Source organism: Stegodyphus dumicola, chromosome X1 (genome assembly GCF_044657685.1).
Source record: "Stegodyphus dumicola isolate Sdum_Otavi_A_Nest chromosome X1, ASM4465768v1".
In the NCBI taxonomy this organism is placed as follows: Eukaryota; Metazoa; Arthropoda; class Arachnida; order Araneae; family Eresidae; genus Stegodyphus; species Stegodyphus dumicola.
Window position 1 is genome coordinate 206442736 of NC_140780.1, and position 23174 is coordinate 206465909.

Genomic DNA, 23174 nt, shown 5'->3' on the forward strand with positions numbered 1-23174 from the left:
AATATGAATTTGTAAACACTATATAATATTTTAGTATCATTTAACTATTTTTAATCTCATAATATTAAATATGAAAAAATAAATATATCGCAAATTGGTATGTGGTTCGAAGTTAGAGGTAGAAACAATTTATGCATTATATCCAATGAAACTTTTAAAATTCACTCACTTCATATGTTTTACCTTCATATTTTACATTTGCATTATCTTTTAATGCTTTACAATACTTTTTACTATTTCTGCTTTTTCCCAAGCAGGTAAACTTCTCTTTTTGCTTTGGTTCAAGCGACGCTGATCCCGCTGTTTTGCAACGAATAGAGAAAGCGAGTTTCCCCATGCTCTACGCGTATAGCATTTACATAACCAAAGTTAAATTCATTAATAGTTGTCAATGCTGACATTTCTAACATTTTTTTAGAAATTAACACTTTTTTGGGCAAATATATAAATTATAACGGTTGAAATACATTTTGTTTGCATTTTTTTCCGAAATTTAAAGGGCAAAGTTTACATTGTTTATACATTTTAAACGCTTGTAACTTCTTTAAAAATTAGAATACTTGAATTCGTTTTTTTTGTATACGATGTAGTTACGTATATGGAATATTACGAGAATAAAAAATCAAATTCAATATTTTGGTTGATTTTTAACTATTTTGAAGTCCATCGTCCCCTTAATAAGACAGCTTGTTTTAAAGCTGGTCGAGGTTACTTTACTTTGGAAAAGGGACTGGAATGAATTGGCTGATAATTACCGAGTAGCGGAAAATAGATTAAAAACTCTTGCAAAACGAATGAATTATGAAAAAACACTGTTTTGTACATATAATGAAATTAGATGATTATCTTAAGCAAGATATTATTGAGAAAGTGTCAGATGAAAATACACCTATCACTAAACCAGTCTTTTACCTACCAAATCAACCGGTATTTAGAGAAACCAGTGCGTCAACGAAGACTAAAATAGTGTTTGATGGCATCTCACATGAGTTCGAGCAGTTATCACTGAACGATTGTCTATGGATAGGGACAAATTTGAATCTTAATATGTTCCATCTGCTAATTAATTTCCGATTAAATAAAGTTGCAATTTCAGCGGATGTGGAAAAAGCATTTTTGCAGATTGCTTTGGCAGAAAAGGATCAAGACACAGTGCCATTCCTGTTTGTGGAAAACACACAATTAAATGATCTAAAACTAGCGACATATAGATTCAAGTGCTTAAATTTTGGGATTAAGTCAAGTCCGTTTCTTTTGGCTGCAACAATTAAAGAACACATTAGAAAATATCGAGATGTATTTGAAATATTGAATTCTTGTGTTTATGTTGACGATGTTATTACTGGACAGGACAATGTAGAGGAGTTTCTAAGCTTATCGCGTAAGGCTAAACAAATTATGAGTGAAGCAAATATGAACTTGCGTAAATGGGTTCCAATGATCCAGAACTGATGAGAAAATGGAAAGAAGAAGAGTTCGAAATCCATCCACATAAAATCAATGACTCAAACGAGACACTTAAGATCTTAGGAATGTTTTGGGATACTAATGAAGACAGTCTGAGTATAGACAAAGACAGTTTGATGGAATTTCTTAAGAATAAGCGTAATACGAAACGATTCATCTTGAAAACTGCAGCAAGATTTTTTATCCCTTTGGTTTAATAACTCCATTTACTGTTAGACTTAAATTCTTGCTACAAGAACTTTGGGTTCGAAAATTGACATGGGATGATGAACTACCTACATATATCTGTCAAGAGTGGGCAAAGTGGTGCTGTGAGTGTCATCATTTAAGTAAAATTGCAGTTCCAAGATTAATTTTGAAACCCGAAGCCGATTCCATAGAGATCCATTGCTTCTCAGATGACAGTCAGAGGGCATACGGTACTGTTGTCTACGTAAAACTGCGTGCGGTGTTCAAAATGACTTTCTTGTGAACTGTTCCAAATGGTGGTCATGCTGTGACTTTCTAACGTGCTCAGAGATTCCTCATCAGGACTTACCAATTGAGGTTGCTGAAGAAGTGTGTCCAAAGGAACTTAAAAAGGACAATGAACTGCGTAACGATTCTAACTTAGGTTTAATTGCATGCAATGAACCAAACGTCTTTAATGATATTCTTGTCTTCTAATTAGACTAAACTTATTCCTATTGTAAGTTTCATTTTCAGGTTTATCCATAATCATAAGAAATCCCAAGGTAAGGAGGTAGGGAGTATTTACTTTAGAAGAGATAAAGGATGCTGAGGTGTATATTTTATTAGAGGCCTAAAAAGTGAGTTTCGAGAAATAAATCAATTGAAAAGAGGTAAACATGTAAACCTCAAAAGTAAATTAGCATCACTGAATGTGTTTCTTGAGAACATGGGGCTAATTAGAGTGGGGGAGAGTAGAGTTAGCGGGTAGATCCTATTCGGATCTACCCGCTAATAGTAACCACCCTATAGTTTTACCTAGTAAACATCGTTTAACTACTATTATTTTAGAGCATTTTCGTTTGAAGTACTTTCATTTCGGATCACAATCACTTTTGCATCATTTAAGGCAAAGGTTCTGGCCACGTAATGGCAGAAATAATTGTAGAAAGATCATCTACAGATGTGTGACATGTTTTAAGAACAAACCCACCACATTTCAACAGCGTGTCACACCATCATACCCATTTAACATAATTGGTGTTGATTTCTGTGACCCATTCGCAATAAAGTTTAAGAATCAATGTAAGGGAGTTTTGAACAAAATCTATGTGGTAGTATATGTATGTATGAGTACAAAAGCAATATACTTAGATTTTGTGACCGACCAAACTAAGCCAATCTTTTATTTCAACCTTAAAACGTTTTTTCTCTAGAAGGGAAAAATGTACTGGAATAATGAGGGATAATTCTAAAACCTTTATTGGTACTAGTGTAGATCTCAAAAAATTGCAAAAAAAGGTCTCTCAGTTATATCTGTAATATTTTTCTTTTAGGGTGCAAAAATTATTAGCGAGAAAAATTTCATTTAACTATTTGTTTTAGACATACTTTCCTTAAACACAGTACTTCTCTTTCCACGGAGTTGAACATAAGTTTCAATAATCATCATTCGCTGTTTCAGGATTAGAGCATAAGAAAAGAAGGAACGGTTCTATGTCTCCTGTTTTTAGTTCGCCGTAAGATGGATTTCAGCCAGCGTTTTTCTAGATCTCTACATAGCATTGGTTTACATACGTATTTTGATATAAAATTGGTCTTCTTCTAAAATAACGTCCCCCCCGGGGGTCGACGTAGAGAACTCTGCGAAGCTACTGGCTAGGATCTGTACCTAGGCAGTCTCGGCCACGGGGGTATAAAATTTATGAACTTGGTGGTTCTGAAGGCTCTGGGAAAGGTCACTTATTGGCCGGCCCCGGAATATGGCACGTCCTAGCGCGGCGTGGTACTAGTAACAAGGGGGTCTCCCCCGGGGTCGCTGGGTAATGTCCCGCTGCGACGGGCTCGCCCAAGCGACTGGTAGGAGCATAAGACGACCGGTGCTGCCTGGGGCTTTCTCCAGGTGGTGCGCTGCTCTCCTAAGGGGTAATAGTGGAGGTTGAACCACCACGATGTGCCCTAAGGGGGAGTGGACCCGGAATGAGATTGAGTTCTCGAAACGGGGAATGCCCAAACCTTCTTCTTCTAAAATAACGTGCAATACGTTTGCATATTTCGATTCTACAACTCAAATGATGACAGAGCCCAAATTTTATAAAAACTTGCAAATGCAGTTTTTTTAAAAGTAACATGCAAACTTTTAGCTCCATAATATAAATTGAGTTCAGTTTGTATTTGATAATATTAATTAAAATTTCCCTTTTTTTCAATACATAATCTGTAATTTGGGCTTGATCGAAGCAAAACTTGAGGGGTTAATCTGATTTGATTTTTAAAATGTTAATTTTTAATCATATTGATGAATTTTTGTACTCTAACATAAAAAAAAATTTGCATGCAGTTTTGAAGTAGCGACTGTTTTAAATATATTTCGGAAGAAAAATTAGAATTTTGATGAAAAAAAATTGAGATGTTTAGCGAAATATTCAATTTAGCGTAAGGTATTAATTGGACTCGTACACCTTAAAACCCTTAAGATCTTCGAATATGTTACTGTTGCAAGAATTGGAAGAACTTATTTATTTTAAAAGCAATTACTTCCAAGTTTTTACAGCTGACTACATAATATAGCTGCTTCCTGAAATGGTAACCAGAAATTTTGTGCTGCCACAAATATTTTAATAATTTAATTTGCTTTGTGACAAAATGTTTTATACGTTCGCGTCATATTTTCACCTTGCGCGCATAGTTTAAAACATTCTATTGCAGAATTTAATTCCATATTTAATATATAGCTTTTATAACATTTGGAAACTACTATGAACCAAAAATTCTAAGAATATCGTGTTAAATTTTTATTTTTATTTGAAGTTGAGTTTATAAAATGTGTTTTATTAAAACAATCTGTAATGTTTTCGTGCATAAAAAAAGAATTGCATGAAATTTCAAGTATGTACCATTAGCCATTTTTAAAATATAATGCGTTCAAAGAAACATGGTGGAAACATGGCGTCAAGGCATAACAAATTTTGTGACAAAGCAGATTAAATTACAAAAATATTTGTGGCAACAAAAACTTTCTGGTTACTAGTTCCCAAAGCAGTTATATTATATAGTCAGCTGTAAAAGGTTAGAAGTAATTGCTTTTAAAATATATAAAATATCCCAATTCTTGCAATAGTCGCATATTCAAAGATCTTAAGGGTGTATGAGCCCCTTTAAAAAGATCTAGAAATCCAGCGTTGCTTTTTATTATTGAATCATTCCGTTTTGCTATGATAACTGATTAAATTTGAAAGAAATATTTGTTCAAACCCATAATAATTTACGTGCGTATTATCTTCAAGTGCTTTAAATATTTCTTGTTAGGTTGAGCAAGACTTTTTTTTTTTTTTATTTTTTTTTTTTATTATTTTTACATTGTTTTCACCGGAATGATACTTTATTATACAAATGAAGGTAACGTCGCAGAAAATTTTAAGAGTAACAGATTTGCAGTTTTCCAATTTGCACAAAATTCATAATTAATTTGTAGCATGAAAGGAGAGCATTTCCAAAACTGCATGTTATAGTACCTTCAATGGTTTTAAATATTTTTCTTCAGGGAATTAATTTATTGACTCTTCTTCTTTTGCAATTTTATTTTATTTATTATTTAACTTTGTAGTTTTCACTGTCAAATGAATTATTTAGAATTTATTAATTATTATAAAATAAATTAAGACTTTTTTGATGTTGCAGATTGTGTAAGTATGTTACAGAGTAATGTACATTTTCCCAAAGAATTTCATTTGAGTTTTTGCACTAAGATCCGAAAATATTAACCCTAGCCGTTATCTAGAATATCATCCAGAACAACAGATTAAAGAGTTTTGCACAGGCAGGTAAAAATGTCACCAAGCATAAGATGATATACACTTCTGTTTTCAAAGAGCTTCTCATTGGTTTGGTTATTTGAGAGAGCGAGCTTAGTATATCACCGTTCGGGGGGGGGTGGACAACTGATCCACTGTTTTGCTTTCAGTCGTTGAGTCTAGCCAGCAGAAAGTACTACTATCTCCCAAATCAAGATAACATGCTGGGGCGGCAGGACTGGTCATAATAATCAATCTAACTGAAGCAGCAAAACGAGACGTAGGAGAGGAAACAAATATAGAAGGCCAGTGGAATTACATGCCCTTAAATGAAGGTACAAGATTATTATCAAAAGTCACCGAAAACTTCGGCTCTGAGACATTTTTGGAATTTTTAAATGGGTGCTTGACGAATTATTCAGTAACTGTTGGCTATGTAAATAACATATTTGAAGTCACATTTTCCATGAACAATTAATCACGAGTGCATTTGGGCGACCGACAATAAAATGATTAAGAGAAAACGTATTTTATAATCCTGTATCTTAAACCCCAGGAAATGATCTCTAACTTTCCGAACACATTTTACATGCTGTATGCAATGCTCGTATGAATTCTCGTAGAAATAATGTTTATATTGACAAGGATATGAAACTTTTCAATCTTTTTATATGCTTGGTTTTGCTTATGGTATAAAAAGCTTTCCACCAAATTTAATGAAACTTATGCAAAATGTGATAAATTTCAAAAGAGACGAATACTGAAATTTGAAATGAAAAGCAAGAACACATGATGAGCTATGAGTATCTAAAGAAATAATTTTATATGCGTATGCGCGAAATACATAACATTTTTCCTTTCATAACTTTGTAACCAATTAAGATTTAATGCATCTTACATAAACATTCTAGGTAAATATCGTATGAATTCAGAGATACCAACGTGTTGTGTTATATTGCAAATGTTTTTTGAAATAAGCTGGATGATAAGGGATATTGCACAATTTGCCATTTTCTAACGTTAGTAACAGATCAGTAAAATTAAATTACATAAATATTGCAAATATTCCAAACAAACATACTTACAAATTAGGTATATTACATGACATAAATTTCATTAAATGTCATATTGCCATAGGCAGACACTATTTATATTGCAATTTTGAACCTAAGATTATTTTGCTCTAAGAAATTATTCATAACGTTCATTGGTAAAATATTCATACAATCTGAATATATGATTGCTAGTTATATTTTAAATTTTACAAATTCCATTAGGAATGACTTGAATATTTTACTATTTTACTATTTATCAGGTTTAAAAAATTTTGAAATCATCTTAATTCTTTATGAAGACCCTTTTGAATAGTATCCTTTTCTATTATTTACAAGGATAGCTTTATTTGCACCTTTTTTAACAAAATATAGATTCGATTTTGCCTATTACTCATAACTCTAAGACTCTTTAGCGTCTTGGATGCATGAGTGTTTCCCTTTTCTCTCTCAGTGCGAAAGAGAAGTGTCCCTTTTAGACTGAGGTTTGTATTTCCCGTTATTGGATAAGTTCGAGTATTCATTATCACTTTATATGTGTGGGTCACAGCAGTCGATCAAAAGCTTTATTTATTAAATGTAAAGCATTGGCGTGTCTCAAATCCAAAGGCCTGAAACAAGCAGTTTGGCAATGCTCTCTGTGTTGATAAATGAAGCAGTGCATCGCTCCTAAGTTTTGGACTTAAAAACCTTGGTATGAATCTTGGGCTGCCTGCTAAGTTCAGTTTTGTGAATATGTTATCTTTATTTTTCGGCATTAGTGTAGTAAATATCTAAGATAAATATGGGAATATTTAGTACCTTGCGATTTTTTTTTAATTTTGAGAACTTCATTGAATTTGTTGAAGAAAATATTTTTATGCTCAAGTTTCTGCTCTCTTCTGTTGGCTTACCTTAGCATAAGGTTTTTATCACAATTCTTCGAGATGCTTCTGTGACTATTATATAAACAAAAAGGTATTCTTTAGTTTTGAATGCTATTCTTTCGATTTATTCAGTGCCTGGGTTAAAATTACCTTAAGTCAGATTTCACTAATTTACACTAGGATTGAAATTTCTAGGGAAAGAATACAATATGTATTCTTCGAAGTTGGAGAGAGCCTCACTTTATCAGTAGCATCAATTTTAACAAAGCCTCTTAATAAAATGCACGTACGTGTTGTTAATAGGGAATTATAAAATACAGTAGGTCACTTATTTTCTTAAAAAGCATTTTAATATGTATTCTGATTACTGATATTGCGATTTTAGAACTATCTCTACGAATGGTGGTAACTGAATTACACTTTTCTACCTTGATTCTTAACTGTGAAACGAACGTAGCGCTTTCTGATTATCGAGATCTGACAGCATGTTATTAATTTTCATGCTCATTAGTTCATGCTCATTATTTGCAGCTTTAAACTGCTTCAGTGCAGCAAATTCAGAATCTAAAAATATGTTCGAACTGTTATTTGTTACTAAGTCTGATCTGTTAATAATAACTGAAGACACTTTGCACACTAGGCCTAGCTTCTAGTATGATAAATGCTTAAGAAATGAGAATAATTATTTAAAACGACAGTAACTCGCACCATTCAAATAAAATATGATGCTATTTCAAATTACTTTCATGACAAAAAACCACAATTTTATTATTTATGTACAGAATGGTAAAGTTTAAAGCGAAGTAAATACTCACATTGTGAATATAATAATAAAATTTACTAGTTTTATGATGTATTAGTTTCATGACAGTTAAAAAAGACTTTGCCCCCTATTAAAAATTCCAGTAATTAATTTAGGTGAATTCAGTAAGCTACGAGGTTTACATGTTTATTATACCTGTATAATATATGAAATAATATGTATTAAGTGCTAATATATGAACTAGAATAACTATGATTATTTTTGTATTAAAATTTAGAATTGTTTGACTATTGAACTATAACTTCAGTATTTCTGTAAAAATACAAGCTGCATGCATATTTCGGCCTATGTAATGTTATTTATTTAATGAAATGATGAATTTTTCCGGTTGCAGAGCCCTAATTACTTTGAATGCGAATAGCTTAAATCGAAGAGAATACTATTTAATTATAACTATAATATTTCTTTCAGGAAAATAAAGTATTACATGAATTTCATTATTTTGTTCTATAAATGTATGGCATAGGAATGCCCTTCGGGTTTCAACACAGAATACTGAACTAAACGATATAACATCTGAATCTAAAACATTTTTCTGGAAATAAAAATTAAAAAAAAATGACTTTCATTTTTTAAAATCTTCTTTCTGGGAGTCTAAATAAGTATTTTATTTTTTATAAATTAAATATGCGAATAGTCTTGAATATTTTGGATACACCAATTTAAATTTCTACCACAATAAAAAACTTCAAATCTGTGTGATTAAAAAGAAATAATTAGATAAATATCATCAATTTGCTCTATGATAAGCATGGAAGACTATATCAACTGGAACTAAATTCTTCAGTCACGGTTATGCAGTCACAACAACACGGTTAAGTATCGCGTTATTAAATGTGTCTTGTTGCCGATACACTCTTCTTAAGGTTTAAGTGTGCTACGGCCATACATAGAGCAGGTACACAAGACATTGTGAAAGTAGTCAGTCTGCTTAAACTGAATTCAAGGATATTCTGAGAGGTTTTGTTCGAATCAATATAAACGAAATTTAATTTTTAAAGAATATTAGCTTTCATTTTGTAAAAATCATAAATAAAGCAATTGTAAATAAGGAACATAGGAAAAATTCTTTCATTTATTAAATAATGGTTTTTAAATTCAGCTGCAGTTTTTTTTGTTAAGTTGAAAAGTTAATTGCATTTCTGATAAAGCTCTTTTATGAAATGTCCAGAGTAATTGCAACTCAATTTTTTTATTATAATTGCAACACTTTTTATGTAACGTGTAAAAACTAATGTACTCTAATTTCCGTCTGATTTCATTATGTATATGTCAAAGCAAAGTACCGAATAAAGTAAAGTTAAATTCTTTAAATAAAATAATGATAGGCAATAAATTTTAATAATTCTAAGAAAGTCATTTTCTTATATTTCTATTTTAAGCAATTGCGAACGCATGTTGAATTCACTTTACTATGAAGAACAAAAATGTTACGTGAGATTTATATGTCTGATAAAATCTGGTGAAAAATATCTTTATAAAATTTTATTTTTGTAATATATAGAGAGGCAAAACTAGCGTAAAGTCATAGTTAATTATTCTTTACATTATTATAGAATATAATATAATATTGTCTACAGCCGTCACACTACAGACAAAGGAGTTTGAATTAAAGAACTAAGTAAAGAGTGAAGAGAAAGCCTAAGGATAATTTTAATGCCTTCTACAATAAATATTGAGAAGAGGATTCGTAAGGTGTTTACATTATCAAGGGATAAAATTTTAATACAAACCTGTTGAATCTCTTACTTGCAACTAAATTTGAATACACCTTACTAAAATACCTCAAGTAAAAGTTATCCAATACTAGACTGCTCCTTAAACATCATCAAATTAAACTTCGTTCATATGTTCTACATTTTCCCTGCTTGAACTGCATTCTAACTAGCCATTTGTATAAGGTTCTATCCTTAATGAAAGGATTATTTCATTCGGAGTACCATATAATCGGGAATAAATCTATCATTGTGAAACAGTGTCAGTAGTTTTTTTAAAATTCTTCATCCCAACCAGTGGCCAAATGTTGAAGACCACCAAATTAGTTCGATCAGTTTTGGGCTCGATTTCACGCGAACTGGCTGGCTGCAGGGCTGGTTTCGTGGTTTTTCCCATGTGTAGCGTGAATACGAGCCAGTTCCCTCATAAAGTCCTCCACGAAGGCATCCCTCCTTTTCGGAACGTAGTCCTCGTTGCTTTGTTATATTCAATATAACCAAACGTCATCTTTAAAATACTCCATTTTCAGACATAGTCGAATCGAGTGAAAAATATAAGTGGGTCGAGTTTATGTTAATTAACAAGTTATTTAAAACTGATTCTCAGAAATCACTCTAAAGCACATCAAGGTTTTTTAATTTTAACGAATATTTGATTAGTAATAAGTGGCATATATGATTTGAAACTACACTGGTCTTTATAATATTAGGAATGTTAAATGTAATTATATACCTTATTGAATTGTTATTTGCGAATACTGCTTTACTATAACTTATTTTCTGTTATTATCGATGTTAAGATAATTAAATTAACAAAGAAAAGTTTAATAACCCGCGATAAAGTTTTATAACATCATAACTTCAAAACATCCGATGGTATTTCCTGTATTGCATTTTAAGTGTAAACTCTACATTTGGTAAATCTAGAACTTGAATTTAACCACGTTTAAACTTAACACTTACAGTTTCATAAGAAGATGATCGGCCTTGTCAAGCGTTTTGTGTAATAATCTTAATTAAGCTTCAGAATACTGCCTATTTATTTAAGCAGTAGAATAGGAATGATTCAAAATATACATGATGATTACACTGCTAATTAATTTTACTAAAATTTGAAATACTTATTACAAGAAAACTCAATTAATTTAATAATTATGCAATTATACACAACTATTCTCAATACAATGATGGCTTTTCAATAATACATGCAATTATCTGTCACACAAAATGCCTTAAATAATTAATACATAAAGTATTGCAGCATTTTAATAATTCTTCATTTTTACGTAATTATAAGGCAAATGCTTTCAGACAAATAATTTTTTCTACAGCCGAAGGTTATTCGCTATAACGAAGAAAAAGTTTTTCTTACTGCATAAAATACAGATGAACGACAAAATGATATAAACACAGTAAAAATAAAGAAAATTATAAGAAAATTTCTTACTTGCTTAATAATGGAAATAATGTTAATTATAAAAATGAGAAGTTTTGTAAATGCATCTACGTGTGTTTATAAGTTTTATAAATACACGTACGTATCACAAATGTTTTGAGATACGTATTTGTTCTGCATTATATTCTTGAAATTTTAAACATTTAGCAAAAGCCGTTTTTAAGTTAAAAATGATTAACTACTATTTAATGTATTTTAAGGCAAAGACTATTAAGCAAAGTAATGTAATAAAAATACGCATTTCAATTAAATGAATAAAACAGTTTATTAAGCAATTGACACTAGAAGCATCGATAATAATGCATAATTAATAGCACCAATAATAAAATCAGAAACTTTTATATTGCTTTCCTGAGCATTTATGACATACTTATTTATATATGAATTATTAAATTCTTCGAACATAAACTGTGCTCGTAAAATTTAACACCATTTAATTTGAAGTATTCAAATTGAAATATGTTTCAGAAAAAAGTGGGAAAAGACATATAAATCGAAATACCATGCAGAATTAGAATTAGATGATATATTTTTCATTCTGTTTCTATCTTAAGTAATCTGCCAAAGTAATTACTACTTACCTAAAAGCAATAAAAACTGACCTGTCTGAGTGCTGATTTAACACACAAAAACCTACCTGGAAGCTTTCTGAAGGAAATTCATTTTAACATTTTTAAAAACATTGAGCAAATAATGAAGAAAACTTGATTAAGTAGTAAAATTTATATTGAATTTATTAATTTCAGAATATTATTTATATGCTTTTAAAGAATTATTAGCTTACCTATTTGTCCAAAACGTGAGTACTTTCTCCTTTGGGATGAAAATTAGCAAAATAGTCTTAAAGAGAAGAATATCGGAAACAAAAATGAAACCTACTTCATGAATACTTTTTACTGGAAGCTTTCGAATACGGAACAATAATAAAAAGATATTTTTATTTACCTTCTCAATTAAAACCAATCTGGATTTGCAATTCAAGCAATATTTAGTTGCAAAAAGCAATGACTGCCTACATCACAGAAAATATTTCACCTGTTATTACAAACCAAACCGTTCCAAATGTTAAAAACAATTAATATCACGATACAAAACTATTTGAAAAATGTTTGATGCTTTAAAATTGCAGTAGAAGTCAGGACCTATAATAGTAATCATTAAGGTAAAACATTAGAGCTCTAAATGCATTTGCAAACAATACAAAGGGTAAAGTTACATATATGAAAATATTCATGTTAAATTTAGTAATTTTGATATTAATGTTTAACATTTGCAACAAATTACTTACCTCCGTAATTCGGCCTGACCCGCCGATCATAGCCTTGGTCAAAGAATGCGTTGAGAATTTTGGTGATGTTGACTCTGTCATCCCTAAAAATAAGAACGTTTTTCAGAAGATAGAAGTAAAAACGTATAACAATTATATGTACTTTTAAAAAACAAATTGTCTTTATAATCTTTTCGTTGTTGAATTCAAATGTAAAAGAAAGCCTGAAATTATAATTACGCTCCCGCAACAAAGTAGATATAAGTGTACATTAGTTGCGCAGTGACACCTAATGAAAGCGTTGCATACCACATGATACAGAATTTCGTGCATTTGAAAAACTAACATGTCATTAATTTATGATACTTATCTTTTAGCTGATGGCCTCCAGTTACAGGTAGAACGAAGTATAAAATTTTACACCTACCGTTATTGCATGAGTCCACCGAGTAAGGAAAACTATGACGTGAAAGGCGATTGTTGACCAAATATAACAATAAATTCTTGAAAATTATAGCAAAAAATGGCGTTTTTATTGAATGTAGAATGAATGGAGAATCTGCAGAATGCTAACTTAAATCTTAACGAAAGTGCTCCATAATTTTTACAGCAAATACATTCCTGAAATTATAGAAGACAATACGGAATTAGAAGTATTAAGTTTTATGCATACCATAAATATCACTTTCCCGGCCAGTAGTAAAGTGCCTGCGACTTAAATGTCACGACTTCCAAGTGCCTGATGTATATTATTTTAGTGTAAGTTTGTAATGATGTTTTAGAGACTTTTCTTAAACTAGGAATGATTAACTCATATTTGAGGACATAACATATGAAATATTTATTTTTTAATCCATTATGATTTATTTATAAATTCAGACAAAAAAGAAATTAAATGAATTAATGCTATATTCCCTTTTTTGCTGTGCATATGATCGATGAAGCATGTATTTTAAGAAACTTTAAGAAGCATGCATTTTAAGAAACTTTAAGAAGCACGTATTTTAAGAAACTTTAAGAAGCATGTATTTTAAGAAACTTTAAGAAGCATGTATTTTAAGAAACTTTAAGAAGCATGTATTTTAAGAAACTTTAAGAAGCATGTATTTTAAGAAACTTATCCTCTATTTCACATATTATTTTTGGCTGCCTTTCCATAGTTAATTTTGTTTATATGTAGTAAAAGGAAATCTTTCTTTTCTACATATTTCAAAACCTCATCATGACTTTAAGGATTTAACAGTTGTTTTAGTTCCAGGTAGTGAAATTGCTATAAAAGGATGTTTGTTTTGCATAAATATCTTAACACTCATTGTATTTTTGTGTAACAAGTCATCTAACCGCCTTATGAGTTAAAAAACATTGCATTTGTATGGAAAGTTTTACAGTAAATTTTTGGAAAATTATTCTAGCTTATTCAGATCATACTACTTGGAAAGATGATATGTATATAAATGGGAAGATATTCTGATTGATTTGGTTATTTCTTGTAGCATAAACACTTTATGAGACTGTTTTGGCAGACGTATGCAAAGCTTAGAAATGTGCCATACATCTAACATATAAATTAATTTAAGGCAATTATCTTCAGTATGTGTTCCGTGGTATTCTAGAGTTCCATGAAAATCCTCTAAGGGTTCCGCAGTTCAACATGGAAATTCGAAAGAATTTTTAAATATCATGTGGACAGAAAAAAATAAATGTCTAACATTAATTATCAAAGCAATATTTTTATTTCTGTTATTGTTACTTAAATTAATAAGAAAAGACGTGTCTGATGAGTAAAATTATAATGAAGTGATAATTTTTTTTTCATTTTCCAGATAAACAGTGCAGCATTAATGCATGTTCAATGTTTTTTTTTCCGTATACTTTTCTGAGAATTATAGCCACAAAATTGTAGTGTTACGGATTCCTTGAATCGAAGAAACGCGAAAAACACTAATTAAGAAGAGATTTCATTACATTTGTGGGCATTTCAGTGTGTCTAACAATTTTAATTTTCCTAAGCTTTCGTTCCACGTACGAATTCTTCGAAAATATATTTAAAGAGATCTGAAAGTTAAAAAAATCAGTTTGGCAACATTGCAGAAAATATTCAAAGCTTTAAATCTCTTAAAAAATCAAACAAATGTATATAAAGTGCGGTTCGCACGAAAATTATTCTCAAGCACGGATTAGCTTTGTCGCAAGGTAAATATTTAATTAAAACTTTCATCGATACATTGCACCGTATCAATAGCAAAAGCAACCGTCACCCTAATACTCAAAACGGTATTGCACATTTTAGTTTCCTCTCAGGTTCACGGAATAATTGCTTTTGTTATATACAACAGGTGTTTTACATAGAATACATGTTTAGTGCCTCTTTGACTAGTTTTGTTAGCATTGATAGTGATAGAACATGGAATATTACCCGCCAAAAATTTTCTTTTCCTCGCGATTTATATGGTGTTTCCATTGTATCCATTTTTTCATTTAAAACTTTTTTGAAATGCTTACAGATTTTTAGAATGCTCTGTGCTTCTATGGAATTATTCTAAAATCTGAGAATAATTTTAAACATGACAATGATAACTGCATTAAATGATAATGTTCCTTGAAAAAGGTCAACAGTTAAAATTTAAATTTATTAAATTCATTAAATGTTTCCTATTTTCTTTAAAAAGTTCGAAATTTCTAGGTATTGTGCAAACTTAAACCAATGTTCTGCATAATTTAAATGTAAGCAACGAAAGTGGTTCATTTATATGCATCATTTAGATCCAAGAGGTGTCATTAAAGTGTGCAGATTTTTCTTAAAATCTATAGTCGAAAAAAGGTATAATAAAATCCCAAAAAGTTTTCTAGGAGCAGCTATCGATAATTACGAAATGTACGTTTCTGCTAAATTTCTATTGCATTTAAATCTCGAAAATACGTTTCTTATGGCCGCAAAAAAAAGGTAATTTTGTAAACAGTAATTTCTTCATTTATGTGTTTACGTCGATATCAAAAATTACTTCCAAAGGTTGGATTTATTTCTTGTGGAATAAGGAGACTAGTTTTATAATTTAAAGCAAGGAACTTTATGTATGTTTAAAAATTGTTTTAGGTTACACACGTTTATGCTTTACACAAATTAATTTTCATTTCTGTTTTATGTGTAACAAATTGTTAAAAAAACTTTTAAATAATCCTTAGACCACTATTTACGTGCAACTGAGGAAACATCCTGTTTACGAACAAACATCCCTGAACAGCAGAATGTCTGTCCATGGACACTAAGCTGAGAGAATTTAGGAACTTAGATCCCCTACTGTTCCTTAATGGGTTCTGAAAGCTTTCGAGCAACATTTTCTATTTAAAAGCCGTTCAGTTAATCCGAAGTAACACCCTCTTCCTCTGCCCGTTTAAAACAATGTACCAGAATGTCACAAATCATCATCAACTGAGATTTTATCGTAACATCAAAGAAGAGAGGCTTATAGGTAGTCTTATATATTTCGCACGCGTATATAAATGGTAATCTTTAGACGCTACAGCTTCAGAAGTTTCACATTAAGATTTTTCATTTCAGTTAAGGTTAACAAAAATTTTATTTGGTGTCTTAATTTAAGTTGCTCTTTGTACTTCCTTGTATGAAGTAAAAAGAAAGTATTGTAATCGTATATATTTCGCAGATGTATATAAATGGTAATCTCTAGACGCTACAGATTCAGAAGTTTCATATTAAGATTTTTCATTTCAGTTAAGGTTAACAAAAATTTCATTTGGTGTCTTAATTCAGTTGCTCCTTTTACTTCCTTGTACGAAATAAAAAGGAAGTATTGTAATCGTGAAAAATTTCAGGTATCATATTTCGGCGAAAATATCCATTTTGACCTCTATCGAATGCAATTTAACGATGTTTTTGTGTGACATCTGTACGTAAAGACAGAATAAAGAACTCTCGTCGCCCCAAAAAGTTATAAAACAGGTTTAAAATGAATTCTGAATAGAATTTTTCGTGGCGTCTGTGCGTACGTACGTAAATACGTATCTCGCATAATTCAAAAACGAGTAGTCTCAGAACGTTTCAATTTTGTATATAGAACTGCTATAACATGCAGATATGTACCTCGTATTTTGGTTGCAGTCGGACGAACCAAAAGTATATATATATAAGATATATATATCCACTCTGTTACTCGGTTCAGTGATCTCAGTTTCTTTATTCTTATATGTTTGTAAATTGTGCATTTTGTGCTTTAAAAATGAGTGAATTATGTTGTTCTTATCTTCTGGTTAAGGTTTCATGCCTTTAGTAAATCTGCTTTGCAATATTTGTCGAATTATCAACAATTTAAAAGTTGTTTAAATGCAGCTAAACTTAAGTTTCGCAACAACAAAGGTAACACCTTCTTTTATTATTGCGAATTAAATCATGCTTAATCCATTCTGGAATTTATTAGAGGAAATAAGTGTTTAAGATTTAGATATTTTGAGTTTTTATGTATTTTTGCCTTGTCGCGAAGTGAGAACTGAATTAATTGAATGAGAAATACTGAATCATCTGTGAAAAACTGTTTTTTTTATTTGCTTAATTTTTTTTATACATCGTTTTAGATTTATTATAGTATTTGAATAGAAAATGTGGCAATGATTAGATAATTCTTCAGATGATATAAATTCTGAGTTATAAAATGAATGAAACGTAACGCTGTTAAGTGAACCTAGCGCCAGAGTGACGTTAAGGTAAACACATATAGTGAATTTTAAAGAGTGCATTTATTCTGTTGTGGCATAGCATATATATTTTTTCATCTGAAGTAAAAGAAATAACGATATTTTATTTTATGCAAATTTCGTTATCACCAGTTGGAAGACAGAACTTTCAGTGAACAATGCCAAAATTATTAAAGTATAATGAATTGTAATCTTTAATAGTAGTTTTGATACATTTCATATTTAGAGAAAAAAGGATTACAATAGATATTTTCTATATGACTGATAAGACAAGCTCTTTCTAGGAATTGCATTGGAGAATGCTTCCAATCTTTCTAACAACCAACTGAAATCAATCTAACAATCCAGGATTTCCATTCTAAACTGAGACTAGATGTAAGTAAACGAATTATTGGAAAAAAGAAGGGCTTCTATTCCATTGATCCTCTTTCCATTGAAATTCGATGTTTTATGAAAGAATAAGCCAAACGTTTTCGAAGCTGAATCTCAGACTTGAAGGACAAGAACACAGAACTTTCAAGGAGGAAATGGAATCATTCAATGCTCTTCCATCAAAGTCATGGGATGCATGATCAGAATTTATGAGAAGAGTTTATTCTAAAGCTTAGATGCCAGGAGTTCTAAGAAAGATTAGTTTTTATGCATTTTACAGGTACCCCTTCTATGTAAATATTTACGATTGCCTTTTATAAGAACTTTCAGATTCCAACTGATCAATAACCTTCTTTTATACCATTAAGTATTCAGCTTAAAATAATTTAAAATGTCAGACTTTTAAACATCTCTCAGATAAAATCATTTTAATATTATAAGTTGGTTTTATAGAAGTTACTATAAATGTATGAAGTTCTAATCTCTTGAAGTATTTATTACTATTTTAACGCTAAGATATAATATAGTTTTAACACCTCTTCCAAATAAAATTTTAATTTTCTGTGAAAAAATCGTTCTTTTTTTAGTTTATTCAGAAAACATAAATATTATAAAATATGTTTTTTAATGCAAAACGGGTGTTTTATTGACTATATCACATCTGTGCTAACTATTTAATTAGTCATACTCATTATTACGCAAAGCTGTACAAAGTACTTAGTTTAGTATACACATTTAATGTTATGTAGAATATACTACCTCAAAATGTCTGGTTAAAAACCTAGCAAAGGATTTTTAACTAAACTCTGATTTTCTACTTGTCATAAAGTCTTTTAATTACTACAGTGAAAACATTGATTTCGATGTTTATGTTTTTTCATGGAGGACAAATCACATCTTTAGTTTTGTAAACTCTTGCGGTCGAAAATTCAGACAAATTATTTTTGGAAGACGTTTTACGAAGACGACCTTATTAAAAGAAGAGATATAAGAGGAAAATAAAAAGCATTAACTGAGACGAAAATTAACCAAGTGTGAAATAACAAATTTTTACTTGTTATGATAAGAATATTCTTTTAATTTAATCCCTTTTTAATTAGTTCTCTAATCCGAAGAATTAAGACATCTCTTGCAGGCGTTTCCAGTTATTTTCATTTCCGCGACTGTCTTTTAAACGCTCGAATAAACAAGGGGCTTGTTCAGTTGGTATACCATTAAGTAACATAAAAAAATCCCTTTTCATTCCTGGCGAACGCACTTTTCAAAGATAATGAGGAGATATTTGTAACTGCAAGCGGAATCTGCACTATTATTGCTTGCGCTATATTATTATTATTATTATTATTTGTAATACAGTATTATTTTTTGAAGCATAATATTGTTAAATATGTATATGTTGTATTATGGTATAATGTATAGGTTGGTGTTGTATAGTGTATATTATTATTATTTGCAAGTGTAATATTATTAGATTATGGAGAATGTTATTATTTACAAAAAGGTGAACTTAGGTGACCCAGAAACTATTGTCTTAAGAAGAATCTGATTTATCTGAAGAAACAAATCTTATTAATTTAGCAATAGGATTACAGTTAACGTACGGAGGTAATAATGGAATTTAAATATGTTATTTTAACAAATATCTTGGAAAACGTTAAAATTTATTCAAAAGTTTACGTATTTGATATTTGAGAGAATCCTCAAAAGATGTCATACTATACAGTCCTAGGAATTTAGGCGTAGAAAAGGTATAAACTGTGAATACTTCTTTCCCTGCTTGTAACTGCAAGTGCACGGGGTTCACGGTAGCATAACATTAAGTTTTTAAGATAAAAAATCATTCACAGAAGAAACAAACGTTTTAGTCAAATTTATACGTGATTTACTTGATAGATTGTAAACGTTTGAATGGGATTTCATATATTATCATCAGAGCATTTTCTCAAACGAAGACATAATTTAGCTTCCTTTTTGATACCACCTATGGATTTTGTGGATGCTCACGAATACTGTGTTCTTCACAAGAATTACTGATCTCTTCCTCTTTGTTGTAGCCGTATTTTTTCTACTGCCTCATCGCAAATATTTGCTAAGTTCTTTGGGGTAAACATACTTTCTGAAGAGTTACACTTACATATTTTATACATAAATCTTAGGCTCGAACAACCTTCTGTTGGAATTTCTGAATAATTTTTTAAATTTCAGTTCATTATTTTCCGTAATGTATTTGAACCATTTCTGGAACTCGTTTTATTATCTCTCCTATTCACATCTTCTTGAATCTAAAACCATCTTCTCCACTCAAATCGTTAGAAACGATCTGTAAACAATCCGTAAACCCCAAGGAAGTATTTCGAGACTGAGGTGCATCGGGTATCTAAATAAAATCTCAGTAGCTAGTAATCTGTTTATTTGGTCATCAGTAGCCAATGCATTCATGATAAAAATTATTTTCTTTCAACGTGTGTGAATTTTTTAATAGAAATGTTCATGAGTTAAATGTGCTAGAAAAATAGCCTAAGTTAGTTTTATTTCCTCATGAAGATACCTATATATCCTGCTTGAATTCTTATTTAACTACCCGTAAATGAACGCAATATAACATAGGCTTTGATTAGCAAAAAACAATATATGCTCTGGCTTCAATATTGCTATGTCACTTTTATTGCCCTATAACGTACTTCTCCCGCCTTCCTAGCGTGCTTTCGTGGTGTAGTGGTTAGCACACTGAGCCGGTATTTCAGAGGTCCTGGTTCGATTCCCGGCGAAGGCGTTGCTAATTTTTCAATCTCTCCGGCTTCCAAAAATACCTAATGTCTCTACAGTGGCGCCCGAACTAAAAGGGTGTTGGTTGAAAATTCTCCACATCGAGGATTTGGCGATTGAGTCCCCTAAAAATCCCAGTCGCCTTTTAAAAAGGGGGTATATAAGGTATTTCTCCCGCTTTCCTAGCGTGCGTTCGGGGTGTAGTGCTTCTGCACGCTGGGCCGGCATTATAAAGGTCCGTGGTTCGATTCCTGGCGAAGGCGTTTGCTCATTTTTCATCTCTCCGGCTTCTCCAATTAATCTAATGTTTCTACAGTGGCGCCCGAACTAAAAAGGTCGTGGATGATGAATCTTCATACCCAGGATTTGGCAATTGGGTCCCCTAAAAACCCCAGTCGCCCTTTAAAAGAGGGGGAGTATATAAGGTATTTCTTCCGCCTTCGTGGTGTAGAGATCAGCACACTTAGCCGGTGCTTCAGAGGTGCATGGTTAGCTTCCCGGCGAAGGAGTTGCTAATTTTTCAATCTCTCCGGCTTCCAAAAATACCTAATGTCTCTACAACCCTATTGATGCAGAAACGCATTTCAAATGGATCACGTTTAGCACAGTGCTTTCAAATCACTATGAATAAGATCAAAGGAGAATTTTTATAGCAGGTATAAGAAACAAATTACAGAAAGGAAGTAATTATATTAATTATTGATATTATTGAAAAATTTTATATCACACGGAGCTGACTGCATACACAATTAATATCACTGAAATAAGTTGATCTAATTCAAAAATTAAATAAATCGTGCGAATGTTTCTTATCCTATATTTGTATCATTGGCAAATCGAATGAATCTGAATTGATGACAGCAACTTAAACAACTTACATGCATTTATGTTACTTTAACACTGACAAGCTTTTAAAAATAAATTAAAATTAAATGAAATTTATGTGTTATATCTTATGAAATGCAAAAGATTAATCTTGCTCTCATAAACACAGTTTACCTGAGGCTGTAATGATCCATGAAGAATTAAAAGTTTTTAGAAATTTAGAGAAAGGTTACAAATTTTCTTCTCCAAAACAATGTTATATTATGTAATAAGGCATCTATCTGTTCTTCAGAGAAGTGAGAATAATACCTGGAATACCCAGAAAGAGTTTAGTGCTTAATCCTAAATACTCGATTCTTGTTAAAATCTCTTTTTCACCTATTTTGCATGCAAGCAGCAAATAACACTTTACAAATGAGAAATAAATTCGTTTATTGTTCGAAGTTATTCGCGAAAAAGCATTCAGCATTTATTTGTACAATAGACAGAAACAGAAATTACATAAAAACGATTAGTTAAATAATAAACTTTTTACTTAACGCACCAGTTTTATATGTTACTTAACTTAAAAAATGCAAAGCTTTAGTTACATATGAAGCTTCAAAATTAGTCACATTCTTCTTTTCACAAATTATCTAATAAAAACCAAAAAACTATCATTGTCTTTGCAATAAGAGGTTAAATTTCTGTTCTTTTAACGTAAGAGCTAGAAAAATAAAAGATAATTACTTGTTTCAAATTCTTTGCAGTCTTAACATAAGGCTGAATATATTGATTTTAATACCAAAGAAATAAGTCATGAAGAAGGAAATATAATAGTTCTTTCTTCATGGCTTCAAGATTATTTTCGTGCTGCCGCTAATTGATTTTGCTTTTTCCAACGAATCTGAGTTAAGAGTTCATTATCCAATAATTACTTAAAAGTATACATTTTTCTTACATGTTTACAGTTTAAACATTTTAGCAACTCTTAATCCTCTAAGATTTCGATGAATGGAAAAAATGTACAATCTTTGATTTAGTATTGTCTTTTACTACTTTCAAAAATCCGACTACCCTTGTTTTTTTATAGTACAGAAATATGCGTAATATATGTCGTTTTGTTTTTGAATTTTATGTGTTCATCTGGCTACATGTGCAGTTTCTTGAAAAACACAAAACTGATAAATTGTTCAATTTCAAATATCTAAAATTAAGAGGTGACCCAAATAGTGTTTGGAAATTTCTGGTTTTGCAAATTTCGTGTATAGAGGGATACTAGTGTTCACTAAATATGTACTTATGAACTTGAAGTAGGATTTAATATTCTATAATATTTAAGTGATTCTAAATATTAGCTACATTAAATCATTTTAGGCTTGTTAATTAAACACAAGAGATGGTTCCTTAACATAAACCTCTGTGGTTGATTGAGAAAACATAATATTTCTGCGCTGCAAGTATTTCAGTAAGCATTTACTAAAATCTACAATGAGTTCCTTTTGAGACTTACGAATACTCTTTTTAGTTGAACGTAGCATTTCTATAGGCATGTCAAGCTGCAAAACATGAAAATTTTGAAACGTTTCACCAGTTTACAGCTAAGCGTAGGTAAAGCTCGTATTTTTGTCAGATTATAAAGTATTTCTCCCGCTTTCCTAGCGTGCCTTCATGGTGTAGTGGCCAGCACACTGCGTCGGTATTTCAGAGGTCCGTCGTTCGATTTTCGGCAAAGGCGTTCCTAATTTTTCATCTCTTCTGCTTCAAAAAATTACCTAATATCTCTACAAATGGCCCCCGAACTAAAAGGGTGTTGAATGATGATTCTTCTCAGCCAGGATTTGGCGATTGGATCCCCTAAAAAGCCCAGCAGCCCTTTAAAAGGGGGAGTATATAAGATATTTCTCCCGCCTTCCT

General features: G+C 31.0%; 1 protein-coding gene across 5 annotated transcripts in view; it reads right to left on the bottom strand.

The window, feature by feature from the left end:
* LOC118188938 (gamma-aminobutyric acid receptor subunit beta-like) overlaps positions 1 to 23174 on the bottom strand; it is a 439491-nt gene that overhangs the window by 323436 nt on the left and 92881 nt on the right. For 4 of the 5 annotated variants that reach the window (XM_035359468.2, XM_035359488.2, XM_035359475.2 and 1 more), the window contains exon 2: positions 12630 to 12712. The exons of the other annotated variant lie outside the window; for it this stretch is intronic. In XM_035359468.2, the coding sequence (XP_035215359.1) occupies positions 12630 to 12712 (83 nt within the window). The remainder of the gene's footprint in view (positions 1 to 12629; positions 12713 to 23174) is intronic. 5 annotated transcript variants of the gene reach the window in all.